The 19,588-nt window shown below is 33.6% G+C and overlaps 2 protein-coding genes across 2 annotated transcripts; both read left to right on the top strand.

Moving 5' to 3' along the window:
- Window positions 1–3,785: 3,785 nt before the first annotated feature.
- On the top strand, window positions 3,786–17,867 carry LOC130961328 (disease resistance protein Roq1-like). Its single transcript, XM_057887152.1, has 6 exons — window positions 3,786–4,243; window positions 4,862–5,975; window positions 6,191–6,352; window positions 6,462–6,590; window positions 14,791–14,913; window positions 15,252–17,867. The coding sequence occupies exons 1-6, from the start codon at window positions 3,786–3,788 to the stop codon at window positions 17,301–17,303; spliced, it is 4,038 nt and encodes a 1,345-aa protein (XP_057743135.1). The 3' UTR covers window positions 17,304–17,867.
- Window positions 10,491–11,074, top strand: LOC130961334 (pentatricopeptide repeat-containing protein At2g15690, mitochondrial-like). Its single transcript, XM_057887164.1, has one exon. The coding sequence runs from the start codon at window positions 10,491–10,493 to the stop codon at window positions 11,001–11,003; it is 513 nt and encodes a 170-aa protein (XP_057743147.1). The 3' UTR covers window positions 11,004–11,074.
- Window positions 17,868–19,588: the final 1,721 nt, after the last annotated feature.

The raw sequence follows: 19,588 nt of genomic DNA, 5'->3' as shown, positions 1-19,588 counted from the left end.
TGTTGTCCAAAATTTAATAAAGTTGCTACTCCCTAAATTTTTTCTTTTTTTATTTGCAATAAATTTTATCAATCTAACAATTATTGAATTAAGTCAAATATCATATGATGAGTTTGGAATACTCTAAATTAGATTGATGATAATTAAATATTATTAAAACAATTAACTGCAAAATTATTAATTTGATTCTTAATTCATATTTGCTAATTAATAATTTTGTTACTTGCAGATTTTGTTTTGGGCCAAAATAGTAAGTCCCATGTGAAATTAAAATTCAGCCTTGGTTTAAAAAAAATGTCTTAATTGTTATGGCTGAATTATTGCTATGATTATTGGGCCAGATTTATTTAAACAAGCCCAAAATTATTATTTGCTACAAGACCAAAAGGGTTGATCCGAATTGAAAAAAAAAAAGAGAGAGAAAGCCAATGTTGCATGCTTTCAACGGATTCCACTTTCATCTTTTAATGGAATTCAAATTTTTATTAAGAGAAGTTAATGCAGAAATTGAAAACATGAAAAAGAAAATGCAAAGTAATTTGATGGCATTAAGTGTAGCTTACACGCTACTAGAAAGAAAGCATGGAGAATTGATCTTAATTGATTTCATTTTATAACACTCATTACTCCCATAACTTTGTTTTTCTCTCTCTTCTCTCTCTACTCTCTCTTCTCTTTTGGTCACTTCACATAAAATATGGAAGCTAATGCAAGCTACCGTCAGAAAGAAGAAGAAGCTAGTAGCAAGGCCATTATGCTGATGGTATCAAGAAAAAGAAAATCTGAAGTATGGAGTGGCTAAGATCTTTACCACTTATGGTAAGAAGTGGCGAGGAAGTCTCAAGCCTTCCATAACAAAAAATGGAAGAAGATCCATTCGGTCAGAGAAAGAAGATCCTTGGAAGGATGGCTCGTCTCAACTTTTGATCAACCACCACAAGAGGTAGTTACTGTAGCTACGTGATGGAAGAGGCAAAAGTTTGAGCAGATGGAGTTATCATCATCAAGAACGCATCAAGGGCTAGGAATCCTTCTCGGAGTGCAAGTCAAGATGGAAGACTTGGATTGATGAAGTTTGGTGTGAAGGGAAGACACAGAGGTAATTGCATGTTGGGTTTTACATTCGGTTATCTCTCCTCTCTCTCTGGCGGAACCGATTTTCGCATGAAGAAGAAGAAGAAGTTTAGCTCGATTCAAGAGTTTCAACCTTGGAGGCTTCCCCTTCTATAAATAAGGGAGAACATCTAGGGCTTGAAGTAAGAAAAAGAGTGAAAGCACAGTGTTCCTATAGCTACCCCAGCTAACAGTAGTTCTTCTCCTTCAATGTTCTTCATTTTGTAATTTTCTATTTAATTTTGTCTGTCTTGAGTCTCATGAAAAAAAGTAAACAGTGAGGTTTGTAAGAAAAAGCCATAGAGCGAAAAAAGACAGAGTGCACAAAATTAAAAGAAAAACTCATAAATGTCTTTAGAGGTCATTTGTACATCTGTGTTGTGTTTCATGATTCTGTGAGAATCCCCTTACAAGTTTGGTTAGCACTTTACAGTTGAAAGCTTGGTAGGTGGCCAAGTCAAGTTCAGGATTGGGATTAGATTCTGAACTTGTCTCAGATAGTAAGGGTAGTTCCTAGGAAGAATTGGTGTATGTAATCATAATGATTATAGTGAAATTCTATCATTGTTGTGATGGAGATTGAATGTAGGCTGCATTGCACTTAGCAGCTGAACCAAGATACATCTTGGTGTGTTTTCTCTCTCTTCTACTCCATCTCTGTTTCTGCTGTATAGGAGACAAAACTGAAAAATATCTCTTAGCTGGTTACGAGACAAAAAAAAAGTCTCTACTTGACTAGACACGAGACAAAAATAAGAAATATCTTCTCAAGTTTCCTAAAAGGACAACAAATGTTATTAAGTGAAAAAGGGCTAAAATTTAACCCCCTTTCTCTTAGCTACTGATAAACTATCATCATACAAATTAAACTTACTAAATTTCATAAAATTCAAAAATCAATATATAGATACGTATTCTAATAGTCATATTTTTTTTTAAACTTTAATATACATAAAAATGTAAAATTTTATACTGCCATATAAAAATAATTCTAAATTTGATGAAAAATTATATATATAAAAGTAAGATGTTGAAATTTAACATTTAATTGATAAAATTTATGAATAAACTACTAAATTAATATCCCAAAGATTTTGGTAGACAATAATTGATAGTTAGTTATTTTTGTAAAATTTAATAATCTTTTATTGGTTATTTTATTATTTGTGTCTTTCAAAATTATTTTTGGCAGCATCAAAATTTTTCAAATATTGTTTTGATAGTTAATTCTAAAATTTACAGCATACAAGAATTTATTAGGACTTAAGTAGATTCCTCCGGGTGTTTAGTCCAACTTTACCAATATTTTTCACTCCACTACTGTTGTTGTTGAGACTTTAGTTGGACGAGATTTTTAAATTTTAATACGTATAAGTCTCTTTTGCTTTTTAATGATTTCGAATTTGAGCTATAACGAGAGAAAAGATAAGCATTTTTCTCAAAGTTGGATATGGTACAAAATTAAAAAAAAATGCAGTAAACATCGAAAGCAAAATTAAACGAAAAAAATACACTGCTTCTTTTGAAAAAAGAAAAAAAAAGGGGGGAAGAAATAATATTAATTTAGTCTTCTTGACTTCTTAAAACCTATCTATGCAATGTAATTTCCTGCTTCTTCTCCTTTTATGGGTCATAAATTGACTTGAGTCTTCTATGGGAAAGAAAAAAAAAAGCTTCCTGGTTCATTATGTATATGTCATCCATCCCTAAGCGTGATAGAAATACAAAACTACAATGCAACTTCTTCGCAACTATAACATTAAATTTCACTTTAGAGGGTAAAATGTGATTTTTTACTATTTATTTTATTTTATATTAGAGATGATTAATAAAATGAGATCAATTTTATTTTAAAAAAAATATTTTGATATAAAAACTAATTAAATTTTAATATTTTATATAAAATTTAAAATAAATTAAAATTAAGAAAAAGTCTAAGGAGCTAGCAATTTTATTGCATTTTGGCCAGCATGTAACCAGCAGAGAAAGGTGAGCCATTGGATGAAATCTCACACCAATTTCACACCATCAAATCATCATTGATGGCTAATTGATAGCTACCAATCACAAATATTACTCGCCCTAGGGGGGAGTGGATTTTCTCCAGTGGAAAAAAAACTGAATGGTATCCAGTGGAAGATCTCACCCTTCATTGCATTCTCTCTCTTATTTATTTCTGGTCTCACTTGTAAAATTAAAGGTAGGAGATTACACTTTATTCTCTCCGGTGACAAAAAAAATGGAGAGGATCCATTTCCCTCGCCCTAGCATTGCTCTTAAAATTAAATATTAAAATAATAAATCTCATGCAATAATAATAATAAGGGTAGTGTCATCTTCTTTTAATTATAAATAAAGTCATTACTGATCCTGAAGCATAGATTCACAGACCTATATTTTCATGAAGGAAGCTTGAGATCTTAATCTTATGCAGTTGTAGAACCTCATCAGCTTCCACATTTCAATAGCTTCAAGTTGTTATTGGCCACACTGGTATCAAATAATTATGTCATTTTTCCTTTCTAATTTCTATATTTGACTTTCTTATTGTTAGTTTACTTTTGCAGATTGTTGGGAGCGTAATATTTACAATTCAAACCTTACGATTTAAATTTCCTGATTCTATTGGTTGCGTGGAACGGCTTCGTTCCTGGCCTTGAAACGTTGCTGAAATGAAATATAAGCATGATGTGTTCATCAGCTTTAGAGGCACCGATGTCCGGCGTGGTCTGCTTAGCCATCTGAAGAAAGATCTGCACCGTGAGAAGATTGATTTCTATGTAGATGATGCTAAACTTAAGAAGGGAGATAAAATATTATCACTACTCACGGCAATTGAAGAGTCGCTAATTTTGTTAGTTATATTCTCAAAAGACTATGCTTCTTCGAAATGGTGTTTGGCTGAGCTCGAAAAGATAATAGAGTGTGCTGAAAAAAATGAACAAATTGCTGTGGTACCTGTCTTCTATAAACTAGATCCATCAGAGGTGCGGCACCAGAGAGGAGATTATGCTGCTGCTTTTGTTAAACATGAAGCTAGGGAAGACAAGGTCAAGGTACAAAAATGGAGATCTGCTCTAACTAAAGCTGCTGAATTTTCAGGATTTCATTATCCGATGGACTCTGAGTTGTAAGCCTCCTCCTCTTTTGTTTTATTTTCATTTTCATACTTGTTACTATTTGTTGTTAGTCAAATGATTTATTTTCCGTATTTTTTATGGTATTAATAGTGAACGGTTTAGTTTAAAATGATTATTGAAATATCTAATAGTTAAAAATTGGTTCCAATAAATTTATCCTTTCTCCTCTAATATTTAATGTGTAGGAGAGGTTTCCAGGATAGTCACTGAGTAAAAGCACATCTTTGCAAATGGTTTCAATATATCTGAAAAAAAAAAAGATTTTTCTTGTGCATAGAAAAAAAATGACAAATATGTTGAAACTTGAAGCAGAATGAATAAAATATATAGCGAAGATGATTTAGTATAAATATTGCATCAAATTAAACTCTCCTTTCTTTGCTTTTTAATATCTTCTGTCTGAAAGTCACCAGATGATGGTTAATTAGAATCTGTTGAGAATCAGTTATGCCAGGCTGGCAGTAGAGATATCAGAGTTAGTTAGAAGTACAGCTCATTGCTCAAGTCACAGAGCTATCTATATAAACCAACACTCTATAATAACTCATCATTCTCTATATTAATCAAGAATATTCTCTCAAATTCTCTCTGTTTGGTTTGTTTGCTAGGGATGAATCCGATGTTGTTGATGAAATTGTAGAAGACATTTGTAGCAAACTGAGAAAGTTTTCCTCAAGTGAATCAGATGACCCAGCTAAATCAAATGGCCTTGTTGGAATTGATAAAAATATTGGATGGATTAACTCCTTAATGACAAATAATTCAGAACAAGTTCTAAAGATTGGGTTTTGGGGCATGGGTGGCATAGGTAAGACAACCATTGCTCAACTTGTGTTTGACAAATTTTCTCACCAATATGAGGGCTGCTACTTCTTGGAGAATATAAGAGATGAACTGAAAAATAATCAGTTAAATTATTTAAGAGACGAAGTTGTTTCTAAGCTATTAGGGGAAGAAAATCATCATATAACTGGTGCAAGCAGGGCAAATTCCTCCACCATGAGGAGGCTAAGTAAGAAGAAGGTTATCCTTGTGCTAGATAATGTGAATACTCCAAAGCTTCTAAGAGATTTCCTCGAACCAATTGACTTGGGGCCAGGGAGTAGAGTGATTGTAACTAGCAGAAATCAGCAAGTGTTTACTGCAGGAGTATTTCATGAAATACACCATGTCAAGGAGCTGAACTCTGAAGAATCCCTTGAACTCTTCTGTTTAAATGCCTTCAATGAAAGCCAACCCAAAAGGGGATTCAAAGAGCTATCTAGAGAGGCAGTTGAAATTGCCAAGGGTGTCCCATTAGCTTTAAAAGTTTTTGGTTCATATTTCCATTCTAAAAGTAATGACATATGGAAATGTGCCCTAGAAAGATTCAAGAAGTATCCTGATCCTGATGGGGAAATTCAAAGTGTGTTGAGGTTTAGTTATGATGAATTACATGACATAGAGAAAAAGGTTTTTCTAGATATTGCATTCTTTTTCAAAGGAGAAGATAAAGATTATGTCATAAGCCAGCTGGATGCTTGGAAATTTTATGGAGCTAGTGGAATAGCCTCTCTCCAAGAGAAAGGTCTTATAGCCATTTCAAAGGACAATAAAATAAAAATGCATGATTTAATGCAAAGAATGGGTTGGGAAATAGTTCGTCAAGAATCTGCTACTCCCGGACGACGAAGCCGAGTGAATGATCCAGAGGAAGTAAATGACATATTGAAGAATAACAAGGTAAGATAAAATTTACCATAATGTTAAATGTTAAATATATATAAGAAATCAGTTACCAAATAATTATTAGTAAATAATAATGTTAGAATATCAAATATATATTGAAAATGTGTGAAACAATATATATATAGGTAATTTTTTATGTATATGTAAGATTTTTGTAAGAAATATTATATTTGATAGTGTTGTCTTATTGTTATTCTAATTTTGATTAGGGAAGTGATTCAGTGGAAGGCATACTGTTAGATTTATCTCAAATCGGAGAGGTAGCCTTGAATGTTGACAGCCTTAAAAAGATGCCTAATCTAAGATTAATCAAGGTTTACTCTCCATTGCCTATTGAGGTTCCTATGCAAATTAGATATTTTATACCACAGGTAATTAAAAATCTTGATTTGATTTTACTATGTTGATCAAGATATTGTTTTTCCATTGCATTGAAATATTGGATTTTCTTATCTTTATTTTTTTTTCCCTCTGCTAAAGGATTTTCTCAGTGTGCTTTACAAAAGAATAAAAATGGATGACTTGACAGAAGAGTTATTGGAAGAATCTGGAAGCTTGAATCAATCATGTGATAATGAGGATATCGATGATGTCGTTGAAACTATCAAGGTAAAGAGAAATCAAATTAAAAGTCATCTTACTTTAGACGTGTCTTGTTTAGAAAGAAGAGTGCTAGGGAGGGTAAATTATATAGTAAAGATGTGAGTTTACAGATATTTTTTTTAAGGAATGAAAGAGAAATTAAAAAAGATAGGATCTATACTTTGAATAATAATAAAATAATAAAAAATAACTATAAAAAGAATTTATATTTTTTCTTTATACCACTTCAATTTATACTTTGATTAGCGCCTATGCACCGCAAGTGGGTTCGGACGAACAACACAAGATAAGGTTTTGGGAGGATCTAGAGAGTTTGGTTCAAGGCATACCTTTGAGAGATAAGATTTTCTTAGGAGGAGATTTAAATGGCCATGTTGGGAGAGAAGTGACTGGATATGGGAGTATTCACGGAGGCCATGGTTTCGGGGTGATCAATGTCGAGGGTAAAACTATTTTGGATTTTTCCTCAACTTTTGATCTTCTCATCGCAAATACATGTTTTAAAAAGAGAGACGAACATCTTATAACCTATAAGAGTGGCATGACAAGCTCTCAAATCGACTTCTTCTTGTTGAGGAGAGTCGACCGGAAATTTTGCATTAACTGTAAAATTATCCCGGGAGAGAGTTTGACAACACAACATAGGGTGCTCGTCATGGATTTTCGCGTTGAGCAAAAGTTGAGGAAAAGACATCATACGAAGAACCCAAGGACGAGGTGGTGGCGGATGAAAGGTGAGGAACAAAGAAGCTTCCTAAGACGGGTAGGAGAAGAGGCAAAGTGGGATGGGAATGGAAGCGCGGAAGAGATGTGAAGGGAGATGGCAGAAGTTATTAGAAGAACAGTAAAAGAAAGTTTTGGTGAATCTAAAGGAATAGGACCAAGAGACAAGGAGTCCTGGTGATGGAATGCGAGTATACAAGAAAAGATAAAGATAAAAAGGGAATGCTTTAAAGAGTGGTCTTTATACCGCAATGCAGATAACTGGGAAAAATATAAGGCAGCTAAGAAAGAGACAAAAGTGGCTGTAAGCGAAGCAAGGACAAGAGCATATGAGGGTCTCTACCAGTATTTGGGCACGAAAGAAGGAGAAAAATGTATATATAGAATCGCAAAGAGTCGGGAAAGAAGAACGAGAGATTTGGATCAAGTTAAGTGCATAAAGGATAAGGATGGAGAGGTGTTGGCTCAAGAGGAGAAGATTAATGAAAGGTGGAAGAGCTACTTCTACGAGTTATTTAATGAGGGACAGAAGACTCTTCCGAGCCTTGGTCGATTATGCACAAGGGAAGAAGATCAAAACTTTGACTACTATCGAAGAATTCGAGACTTCGAGGTAAAAGAGGCTCTAAAGCAGATGAAAAATGGCAGGGCAGTAGGACCTGATAATATCCCGATTGAGGTTTGGAAGGGTCTTGGAGGAAAAGGCATCAACTGGTTAACCAAGCTTTTTAATGAGATTTTAAGGTCAAAGAAGATGCCTGATGAGTGGAGAAAGAGCACATTGGTACCTATCTACAAGAATAATGGGGATATACAAAGTTGCGGAAACTATAGAGGGATTAAGCTTATAAGTCATACTATGAAGTTATGGGAAAGGGTGATAGAACGGAGGTTGAGAAAAGAGACACAAGTAACAGAGAACCAATTTGGATTTATGCCAGGCAGATCTACCACTGAAGCGATATACCTATTAAGAAGGATGATGGAGAGGTATCGTAGTAATAAAAGGGATCTGCACATGGTGTTTATTGATTTGGAAAAAGCGTATGATAGGGTACCAAGGGAGGTCTTATGGAAGGTTTTAGAAAAGAGGAGAGTAAGGATCGCATATATTCGGGCAATCAAAGACATGTATGATGGGGCCACAACTAGTGTGAAGACTCAAGGTGGTGTGACAGAGAAATTCCCTATTGGTATAGGATTACACCAGGGATCATCCTTAAGTCCATACATTTTCACATTAGTCTTGGAAGTACTCACAGAGCACATCCAAGAGCCTGTGCCATGGTGCATGCTTTTTGCCGATGATATCGTCCTTATGGGAGAGTCAAGGGAAGACCTAAATAAGAAGTTGGAGTTATGGAGAGAAGCTCTAGAAGTGTATGGTCTGCGCATAAGCCGTAACAAGACGGAATATATGGAATGTAAATTCAGTCTGAGAAGGGAAAACTCCAATATAGAGGTGAAGATTGGAGAAAATATCCTACGAAAAGTTAAAAGTTTTAAGTATCTTGGGTGCATCATACAGGATAATGGAGAGATTGAACAGGATGTAAATCATAGGATCCAAGCAGGTTGGTCAAAATGGCGGAGTGCATCTGGTTTTATATGCGACAAAAAAGTGCCTTTAAAACTTAAAGGTAAATTCTATCGCACCGCTATAAGACCGGCTATGCTGTATGGTACGGAGTGTTGGGCGGCTAAAGGGGAGCACGAACATAAGCTGAGTGTGGCAGAGATGAAGATGTTGAGATGGATGAGTGGTCATACGCGATTGGATAAAATAAGGAATGAAGATATAAGGGAGAGAGTTGGAGTAGCACCCATTGTAGAAAAGATGGTTGAATCGCGTCTCAGGTGGTTTGGACATGTGGGAAGAAGACCGATAGAACATCCAGTCAGGAGGGTGGGTGAGATGGAAGATGGACAAAGAGCGAAAGGCAGAGGAAGACCTAAGAAGACCATCCGTGAGGTGGTCAAACGAGATCTACATGTAAACGGTCTTTCTGTAGACATGATACATGACAGAGCACAATGGCGTCGTTTGATTCATGTAGCCGACCCCACTTAGTGGGACAAGGCTTTGTTGTTGTTGTTGTTGTTGTCCTGTTAGAGAGTAGTAACTTTTATGATTTGTAGCTATCAAATAGTCATTAATGATATTTTTAATGGTGTGAGATTTTATCCAATAATATAGGACTACTCACTCTTTTTTTATTAATTACATACAGGCCAAAATTTAATAAAATTGTTGTTGCCTAGATTTTTCCATTTAGAAATTGAATAAATGACCATTTCTACCCATGAGAGATGAAAACGCTGACATTCGTACCCATGATAGCCGGAAACTAGACTTGTACCCATGAGAGATGCTGTCCGTGTGACAAAAGTGCCCCGCCTTGGATTTGAGCTTGGTTCGTGCCTTTCCGAACCTACGTGGCACTCCCAACCTCCCATCATCATCATCTTCATCTTCTTCACCATCACCATCTTCATCTTCTTCACCATCACCATCACCATAACCTCCATAACCTCCATCACCATCACCTCAGCACCGCCACAACCACCTCCCTTCACCACAACCTCCGGCAACAACCCACACCGCCGCGCCCCTTTCTCTTCTTCTTCCCCTCTTCTCACCTCCGCCAGAAACCACAGCGCCAGCTCTTCCTCTCCACCAAAACAGCAAAATTTTCAAACACCATGAATCAAAACACACCTAAATCCACTAACATACATTTCTAACTAACCAAATTAAGCAAAATGAACTAAAAACAATACAATGAAAGAAACAGAACTCAGGAAAAAACGCAGGGGATGGAAAATTATTCTTCTGCAATTGTTCCACACAGCCTCCAAAATTAGAACTCCATGGAGCTCAAACTCCACTCATCAATGGCGTCACTGGGACCGTTCCCCGCAAATTAAACACCGTCATCTCATCCCATTCCAAATTCCCACACTTCTCTCCTCCGAAGCCCTCCAATTGCTCTCTCCCTTCCACTCCTCTATGCTCCTACGCCGTTCCCGATTCCAAGAACCCCCCCCCCCACCAACAGCAACAAGGTCCAACCCCGCCGTAAAAACGCCACCCCCACAGGTCGTTTCGCTCAAAAGACCCAAACTTCATGGAAGGAGAATCTCCCCAGAGAACCAAAACTCAAACTTGATAATACTCATAATATGATCGACCAGAACCGCCAAAACGCGCTGTTTGATGCAACCACCCTGAACGTTAATTTGATTGAGTTGTGCAAAGAGGGTAAGCTTGCTGAAGCTTTGGAACTCATGGGTCAAGGTTCTGCTGCTGATTATGGTGTTTTTCTCGCCATGTTGAATTTGTGCAAGGGTACGAGGTCGCTTGAGTATGGGAAAATGGTTCATGAGTTCTTGAGAAGATCGAGGTTTCGAGGGGAGGTTGAATTGAACAATAGGTTGATTGGAATGTATGAAAAATGTGGTAACATGAATATTGCACTCAAGGTGTTTGATCGAATGCCAGAGAGAAACATGAGTTCTTGGCACTTGATGATCATTGGATACACTGAAAATAGAGCTGGTGATGATGCTTTGTTGGTTTTTCAGGAGATGAAGGAGGCAGGGATACGGCCTGAGAGTGAAATTTTTGCATTGGTTTTGGCTGCGTGTGTAAGGGAAGAAGCTGTAGAGGAAGATTATTGCACTTTGAATCAATGAAGGAGTATGGAATTGTTCCCACCATGGAGCATTACATGGAGGTCATTAACATTCTGGGTAATGCCGGTCAGTTGAATGAAGCTGAGGAGTTCATTGAGAGTAAGCCATTTCAGCGAAGGGTTTGAGTGGCCAGAGGAGGAGCTGGCGCTGTGGTTTCTGGGCTTAGTAGAGGTGAGAAGAGGGGAAGAAGAAGAGAAAGGGGCGCGGCGGTGTGGGTTGTCGCCGGAGGTTGTGGTGAAGGGAGGTGGCTGTGGCGGTGTTGAGGTGATGGTGATGGAGGTTATGGAGGTTATGGTGATGGTGATGGTGATGGTGAAGAAGATGAAGATGGTGACGGTGAAGAAGATGAAGATGATGATGGTGGGAGGTTGGCTCAGATTGGGGGGAGGGTTTGGGAGTGCCACGTAGGTTCGGAAAGGCACGAACCAAGCTCAAATCCAAGGCGGGGCACTTTTGTCACACGGACAACATCTCTCATGGGTACAAGGTTAGTTTCGAGCTATCATGGGTACAAATGTCAGCGTTTTCATCTCTCATGGGTACAAATGGTCATTTATTCTTTAGAAATTATATATAGTATACTAGCATAGTTGAGCTTAGTCCTATTAGTAGAGCAAAATGAAGAGATAATATAAAAATAAGATTAATTAACTTGTAATATGCAAGTTGAAGCTTAGTTTATTTTCTCTTTTAAGTAGTCCCTCAATTTTAACACTCAAAATTAATTTTGATCCATTCGATTCATTCATAATTTCAAACATTCATATAGGGTCTGCATGGTTCGATCCGGTTCAAAGACTTGGTCCGGTCTCGAATATTTTAGGGGTTAATTTGGTGTGATTTTATCGGATTTAGGATCGGGTATGGGTCTCAAAAATAGACCCGGTCATTATTTCGGGTCGGGTCCGAGCCATATCTCGGACCACCCGAAATTGGCCCGGTGACTCGATCATCATACACAATTAATATTTTGTGTTATTAGTGATGGATGATGGCTATTATTATGTGAAGTTTAAGTATTGTAAACTTTAATATTTTGTGTTATTAGTCATTATATATAAGACTATAAGTTAATGTTTTATGTTTAAAATGCATAAAACTTTAGACTAATGCATAATCTTGTGTTATTTGTATTGCTTTAAATATTTGGTATTATTAGGCAATATTAGTATTGATTATGGTTATACTTTAATTTTAGAGAAGAGTTGGTTCTTATTATATTTTTTATAGTGAATTTTACCATGTCAAATAATGGTTGGAGTATTGGAAATTTGGATATTTTTACATGCTAACTTACAAGAAGGTATCAAGGTAATATAATGTTAACGGCCCGGTTTTTACCCGCTATAATCGTAGCTCAAAAGTGTATAGATTTCATCGGGTCTAGAATCGAGTTCGGATCTAACAAATAGGCCTGATATATATTTCAGGTCGAATCTGAGTCACATCAAACCCAGTTTCACCCGACCTATACACACCCCTACATTCATACACACGCAGTCATCCATTTTTCTTCTATAATTTCCATCGCATTACACTTTCGTAGTGAGATTACTTCTTGTTGTGTTAAAGCCACACTTAGGGTGTGTTTGGCAAACCCGTTTGAAGAGAAAAAGCACGTTTAAGCTTATTGAAAGTTTTAATTTTTTGTTTGGCTAACTTTTGATTTGGCAAACGCAGAAGTGATTTTGATGTCAAACCCAAGTTTGCTAGAAGCAACAATTTCTAGCTTTTGCGTTTCACTAACGAGCTTTTAGCTATTTACATTAAGCATCTATTTTTCTTTACCAATTTTATCCTTGAAACATGTTATTGTATTATTTATGGAATTTTTATTATTTCTCCTTATATATGAGCTCTCTTTTTCTATTATTTATTATTTTTATTTTTTGTTAAATTTTTATTTAACATTATACGCTCTTATAATTGTGATTTTTGTATATTATATTTATTATTATCTTTTCATAATATGATTTATTGATCACATTAGGTAAAGTAAATTAAACAAAAAATTAACCATAAATAATAATAATAGTAAAAAACTATAGGTACTAAAAAAGAGTACTAAAAGAACTAAAAATATACTATATAAAATACATCATCAAAAATTTTTAGATTTATTTTCATCGCTACCAGGATAAATATTTAATTTTATTATTTTTAGTATTCTTTTGTATAATTATAATTCTGGTATATACAATTTTTTATTGTAATTTTTTTATAATATAAATTATGATCCCATTAAAAAAAGATAAATTAAATAAAAAAATTAATCATATGTATTAATAAAATTATATGTTGAATTCTAAAATAATATTAAGAATAAGATTATTGAGAGTATTAAAACAAAAATAAAATGTAAAAAAATACTAAATTAATATTTTCACGTTAATATTTAAAATTTGAAAAAATGTAATATATTTGATTAAATACTTATATATATAATTCATATTTCTTATTTTTAATATAAAATATATTTTGCTAATTTTTATATGTTATTTTTATTTTAATAAATAAATATTAATTTTATTATAAAATTAATTCATAAAATTATTCAAATATCTAAATTAAAATAACTGGATAATATAAAAAAATTATTTAAGTTGATGTCTATTTTAGTCATTTTTCACCTAAAAGTGATTTTGAATAGTATAATTCAAACAACATTTATTTTACTATAATCAATTTTGATATAAAGATTGCCAAACATAAATCACGTTAACACAAACTTACTTTTCATCAAAAGCAAGTTTGCAAAATCACTTTTATACAAACTCCCGTTTGCAAACTGAAATCCAAACACACACTTATTACTTCTTGTTGTGAATCATAGTGTGAGCAACTAAAGCCACACTTAGTGGCACAAAATTAAAGTGCTAGTGTTAGTTGTTTTTGGTAAAATATTTTAAAAAGGTCCTTTTCACAAATCTTTCTTTTATTGTTTGGTAAATAAAAAAATTGTGTTAATTTATGTTTGTGGGTATTTTTTAAAGGTTAAAGATTTTTTGAAAATATTTAAAGAGATATTTTTTAAAGTTAATTTATACTTATTAAAATTCAAATATCTAATATAATTTCGTATATTAATAAATATTCAGATTTGTTCTTATATTTATATCTAATATAATCCTTTCTAATTTACAAAATTTATTTTACTAAATATAATTATTATTTTTTGTATTTATTAAAAGTTATTTATAATTTTATTACTAAATATATATACTACAACTTTTAAAAGCTAAGTTAAATAATAAACTACTTTCCAAAAATAAAAATTTTATCAAACTGGTTCTATTAGTAATCACTCTTCATCAACTAATATATATATATAAGTAGGAGATTTTTAGTGCTATTGTTCTCAAAAGTTGTATTCTCTTAGTATAAGAAAAAATGTTATTGTTCTCTCCTAATCACTAGAGAGGTTATAGTGCTTTCGCACATTACTGAAAATTCTTTTTCTTGTCCGTTATTTTTTCCCTTATCACAAGGGTTTTTCTACGTATAATATTAAGAGCAATGTTAGGGGACAGTAACTTTTGTGATTGGTAGCTAGCAAATAGTCATTAATGATGATTTAATGGTGTGAGATTGGTGTAAAATTTTATCCAATGACTCACATTTCTCTGCTGGTTACATGCTGGTCAAAATTCAACAAAACTGCTGCCCCATAGACTTTTCCTAATATTAATTCATTAATTGTATGCCAGTTCCACTTTTCTTATCTCTATTGTTGTTAAATTTACTACTTATATAACTCTGTTACCCAACAATATGATATAAATTTCAGGGAACTCAAGTAGATGGCATAAAAATTCTTGACACTATTATAGAGATGCATATTTTGGGAATGCCTAAATTAAACATGCCGATGCATGTGGAGCATCCTATGCCTGGTTTGCCGATAATGCAGGTGATAAGAATACATTGTTTTGAATTATTCTTAATTAATTTTTTTCAACTACCATCAATTAATATTTTTAAAATGATTTTAAATTATATACCTAAACACTAAAGTTAATTGGTTTGACTAAAAGTCAGTTTCCAATCCTTTCTCTCTTATTGTTTCAAGGTGGAAATTCAGTACAATAAATTTGATGTAAAATTGTTTGATAGATAAAAATTGTTAAATAAATTGACATGATTGAATTGTGGCTCTTAATTATCAATTTCACTTAAAGGTATTTAAATTTTAATCATCTAATTGAAAGCCACTCTGATTGTGTTGCTTTGGTTTTTTATTTTTCATAGGATTTGGTAAAGGATACAAAGAGTATATCCACTCAGCCTCTGATGCTGTCGAAGTTGTCTAAGTTGGGGGGTGTTCATAAATTGGCAAATTACAATGAAAATGATGGAGTTCTGATTTTAGCAACAAATGATCTAAGTAGATCAATGCCACAGCGGAATCCCAACATTGGATCTGCAGTGAAAGAGTTGATCAGCCTTGGAAGTGAGTTTCACGTGAAATCCACTCACCATCTTTTCATGGAAGGTTCCTCAGTTTCAAAGGGCTTGTCCTTCTCAACAAAGGAAATAAGATCAATAAATTCAACCCTTAACAGAACGGAAGCATTGAACTCCTCCGTGGAGCTCTTCAAGAATCTTGAATGCTCAGATGCTAAAGCTCTACAATGTTATGCAGAGACTAGAATGGAACTATTGAACTCCTCCACGGGGTGCTTCATTTCTCATGATTACTCAGATATTGATGATCTGCAACTTGAGACTACCCGTAAAGATGAGTTATCTTTTCTGAGATCTACAAACTATTACAGGCTTTCTAATTGCAGAGAGAATAAACATATTGGGAAACCGAAGCTTCTAGTCCTGTTTGATGGGCTACGGTATTCCGAACAAATGTCTATCTTGGTTCTTGGTGGATCGAGCCTCCAATGGAGTTATTTATGGTGCATAAGTAATAATTCTCAGTTTATGCAACTTCCTGTTGGTCCTCAGTTAACGAATTGTGTAGAATTGTCTCTAGAAGTATCTCCAGGGAGTTTGCCTTTGCCTTTGCTTTTGAGCATCATGCATCTTCCTCCGCATCTTAAAAGCCTGTCAGTGCGTGGTGGTAGAAGTTTTTGGCATAAAATAAAGCTTCCACCATTCATTCCAGACGTGCGTACTTGCCGCAGAATGCGCATGTGGCGGGAAAGTTTGCCATCGAAGATCAATCATCATGTGTATATGGAACACCTGTCATTGCCTAGAAATTTACAGCCTATAATGGAGTTTCCAACATCCATTCAATCCTTGGATATTGATGGCTACATTATGCCAGAGGGTTTGTCTTCAAGCTTAACTTATCTTCCACATCTTGAACGCTTGTCATTGGATAATTGTACAGACCTTCCGTTTACATCAGAGCTTCCATCATTCGTTCAATCTTTGGAAATTTCCAACGGCATTATTTCAAAGAGTTTGTCTTCAAACTTCAAGTATCTTTTACATCTTAAAGACCTGCCTTGGAGAGATTGTAGCAATTTTCGATTTACATCAGAGTTTCTATCATCCATTCAATCATTGAAAGTTTCCAACAGTCTTATGTTGGAGAGTTTGTCTTCGAGTTTCAAGTATCTTTCTAATCTTAAAGACCTGACATTGAAAAATTGTAGCAATCTTCGATCTATATCAGAACTTCCATCATCCATTCAGTCCTTAAAAATTTTCAACTGCATTATGCTGGAGAGTTTGCCATCGAGGTTCAAATATCTCTCTAGTCTTCAAGACTTGACATTGAGAGATTGTATCAATCTTCGATGTATATCAGAGCTTCCACCATCCATTCAATACATGGAAATTTTCAACTGCATTATGTTGGAGAGTTTGCCTTCGAGTTTCAAGTATCTTTCTAGTCTTAAAGATCTGACATTGAGAGATTGTAGCAATCTTCGATCTATATTAGAGCTTCCACCATCTATTCAATCCTTGGAAATTTTCAACTGCATTATGATGGAGAGTTTGCCTTCGAGCTTCAAGTATCTTTCTAATCTTAAAGATTTGACATTGAGAGATTGTAGCAATCTTCGATCTATATTAGAGCTTCCACCATCTATTCAATCCTTGGAAATTTTCAACTGCATTATGATGGAAAGTTTGCCTTCGAGTTTCAAGTATCTTTCTAGTCTTAAAGATCTGAAATTGAGAGATTGTATCAATCTTCAATTTATATCAGAGCTTCCACCATCCATTCAATACATGGAAATTTTCAACTGCATTATGCTGGAGAGTTTGCCTTCGAGTTTCAAGTATCTTTCTAGTCTTAAAGATCTGACATTGAGAGATTGTAGCAATCTTTGATCTATATTAGAGCTTCCACCATCTATTCAATCCTTGGAAATTTCCAACTGCATTATGATGGAGAGTTTGCCTTCGAGCTTCAAATATCTTTCTAGTCTTAAAAATCTGACATTGAGAGATTGTAGCAATCTTCGATCTATATTAGAGCTTCCACCATCTATTCAATCCTTGGAAATTTTCAACTGCATTATGATGGAAAGTTTGCCTTCGAGTTTCAAGTATCTTTCTAGTCTTAAAGATCTGAAATTGAGAGATTGTATCAATCTTCAATTTATATCAGAGTTTCCACCATCCATTCAATACATGGAAATTTTCAACTGCATTATGATGGAGAGTTTGCCTTCAAGCTTCAAGTATCTTTCAAGTCTTAAAGATCTGACATTGAGAGCTTGTAGTAATCTTCGATCTATATCAGCGCTTCCACCATACATTCAATCTTTGGAAATTTCCAACTGCATTATGCTGGAGAGTTTGTCTTCGAACTTCAAGTATCTTTCTAATCTTAAAAACCTGACATTGAGAAATTGTATCAATCTTCGATCTATATCAGAACTTCCACCATCTATTCAATCCTTGAAAATTTTCAACTGCATTATGCTGGAGAGTTTACTGCATTATGATGGAGAGTTTGCCTTCGAGTTTTAAGTTTTTTCCTACTCTTGAAAGCCTGACATTGAGAAGTTGTAGCAATCTACAATCTCTTTATAGCTTTCACCATCCATTCAATACTTGAAAATTTTCGTCTGCATTATGCTGGAGAGTTTGCCTTCGAACTTCAAGTATCTTTCTAATCTTAAAAACCTAACATTGAGAGATTGTAGCAATTTTCAATCTACATCAAAGCTTTCATCATCCATTCAATCCTTAGAATTTTTCAATTGCATTATATTAAAAAAATTTGTCTTTGAACTTTAAATATCTTTCTAGTCTTAAAAATCTCACATTAAAAGATTGTAACAATCTTGATCTATATCAGAACTTCCATCATCCATTCAATTCTTGAAAATTTTTAACAGCATTATAAAAATTTATTTCAATCTTTAAAAATTTGGTCTTAAAAAATTTAATTTGATCTTTCAGTGGAATAATTTTTGCAAAGAGAAAGTTTATGAGGAAGCACTTTTTGTTAAATCTGTCCAGCACTTCACCAGCAAAAGAAAAATGAATAATCTCGTACTATTAGATGTAATCTCACACCATTAAAAATATTATTAATAATTAATTAATAGCTATAAATCACAAAATTTACTATCTCTAACACTCCTCTTTTACAAATTTAAATAAGTCAATTTAGTGTATTCAGATCAAATTGAACACAATAACTCCAATAATACAATAATATTAGCTAGTCATTAAGGTGTCACATTGATAGTTAATTGCAATATAAATATTATATTAACTAAATTAGTGATAAAAAAACGGAATTAATTTAGAGTTATAAAACTCAAAAATCAAATTGAAAACATTTAAAACTAAAAAAAAAATTGAACAATATCTTTTAAATAAGCTAAATATATTATTTTAGTTAGCTCATTAAATAAATAACTTAATATACTATTATATTTCACCATCTATTAATGGTATTATAAAAAATTAAATTTGTCAACACGTATAATAAATGAGCTTGGTAGCTAGAATCTAATTTATTTTCTCTTCCATGGATTATAGCATTGATGATTCAACCAAATAACCCCACGTTTTAATGGCAGACATTTCTTTTGGATTATTTAAGTATATTTTTCCTAAATAAATAAATGCCTTGATCTTTTATTTACATATAATATATACATTATTTGAAAATCAAATGAGCATTTTGGCGGAAAAATAGTTAACAAATAACTATTAATATTTGAATGCACTTATAATATAACAAAACTTATATAAAAGTTGAATCATATATTCTCTCATCAACAAAAATATTTGAGCCAATTGTTTAATGTTAATATTTTCATATATAAATATTTAATTAAATGAATGATAATATAAATATTATTTAAACTGATTTTTTTAATCGATATTTAAAAGAGAAAAAAACTAAATTAAATTAAATTAAATAAACAAGTTTAAGGAGAAAAATATAATAAAGAAAAAGTGCGTTAGAACGTATATTGGAGCGCATTTTATGTTATGTAAAAGAATAGAAGGAGAAATTGGGTTGGTTTAGTAGATAGTTTACTAATTCGTTTAAATAAGTGTTTGGAATTTAAATTTTGTTTTGTGTATATATTAATTTATTGACCAATAGTGAATGAGTTAAAACTCAAATGACATAATCTCTCTATCGG

This window comes from Arachis stenosperma, chromosome 1 (assembly GCF_014773155.1).
Source record: "Arachis stenosperma cultivar V10309 chromosome 1, arast.V10309.gnm1.PFL2, whole genome shotgun sequence".
Taxonomy (NCBI): Eukaryota; Viridiplantae; Streptophyta; class Magnoliopsida; order Fabales; family Fabaceae; genus Arachis; species Arachis stenosperma.
This window is presented reverse-complemented; position numbering and strand designations above follow the sequence as displayed.

Coding starts and splice junctions, on each gene's coding strand:
- LOC130961334 (XM_057887164.1), top strand. CDS start 10,491: ATGATCGACCAGAACCGCCAAAACGCGCTGTTTGATGCAACCACCCTG.
- LOC130961328 (XM_057887152.1), top strand. CDS start 3,786: ATGAAATATAAGCATGATGTGTTCATCAGCTTTAGAGGCACCGATGTC. Junction 6,591..14,790: donor ATGTCGTTGAAACTATCAAG/GTAAAGAGAAAT, acceptor TATAAATTTCAG/GGAACTCAAGTAGATGGCAT. Junction 14,914..15,251: donor CTGGTTTGCCGATAATGCAG/GTGATAAGAATA, acceptor TATTTTTCATAG/GATTTGGTAAAGGATACAAA.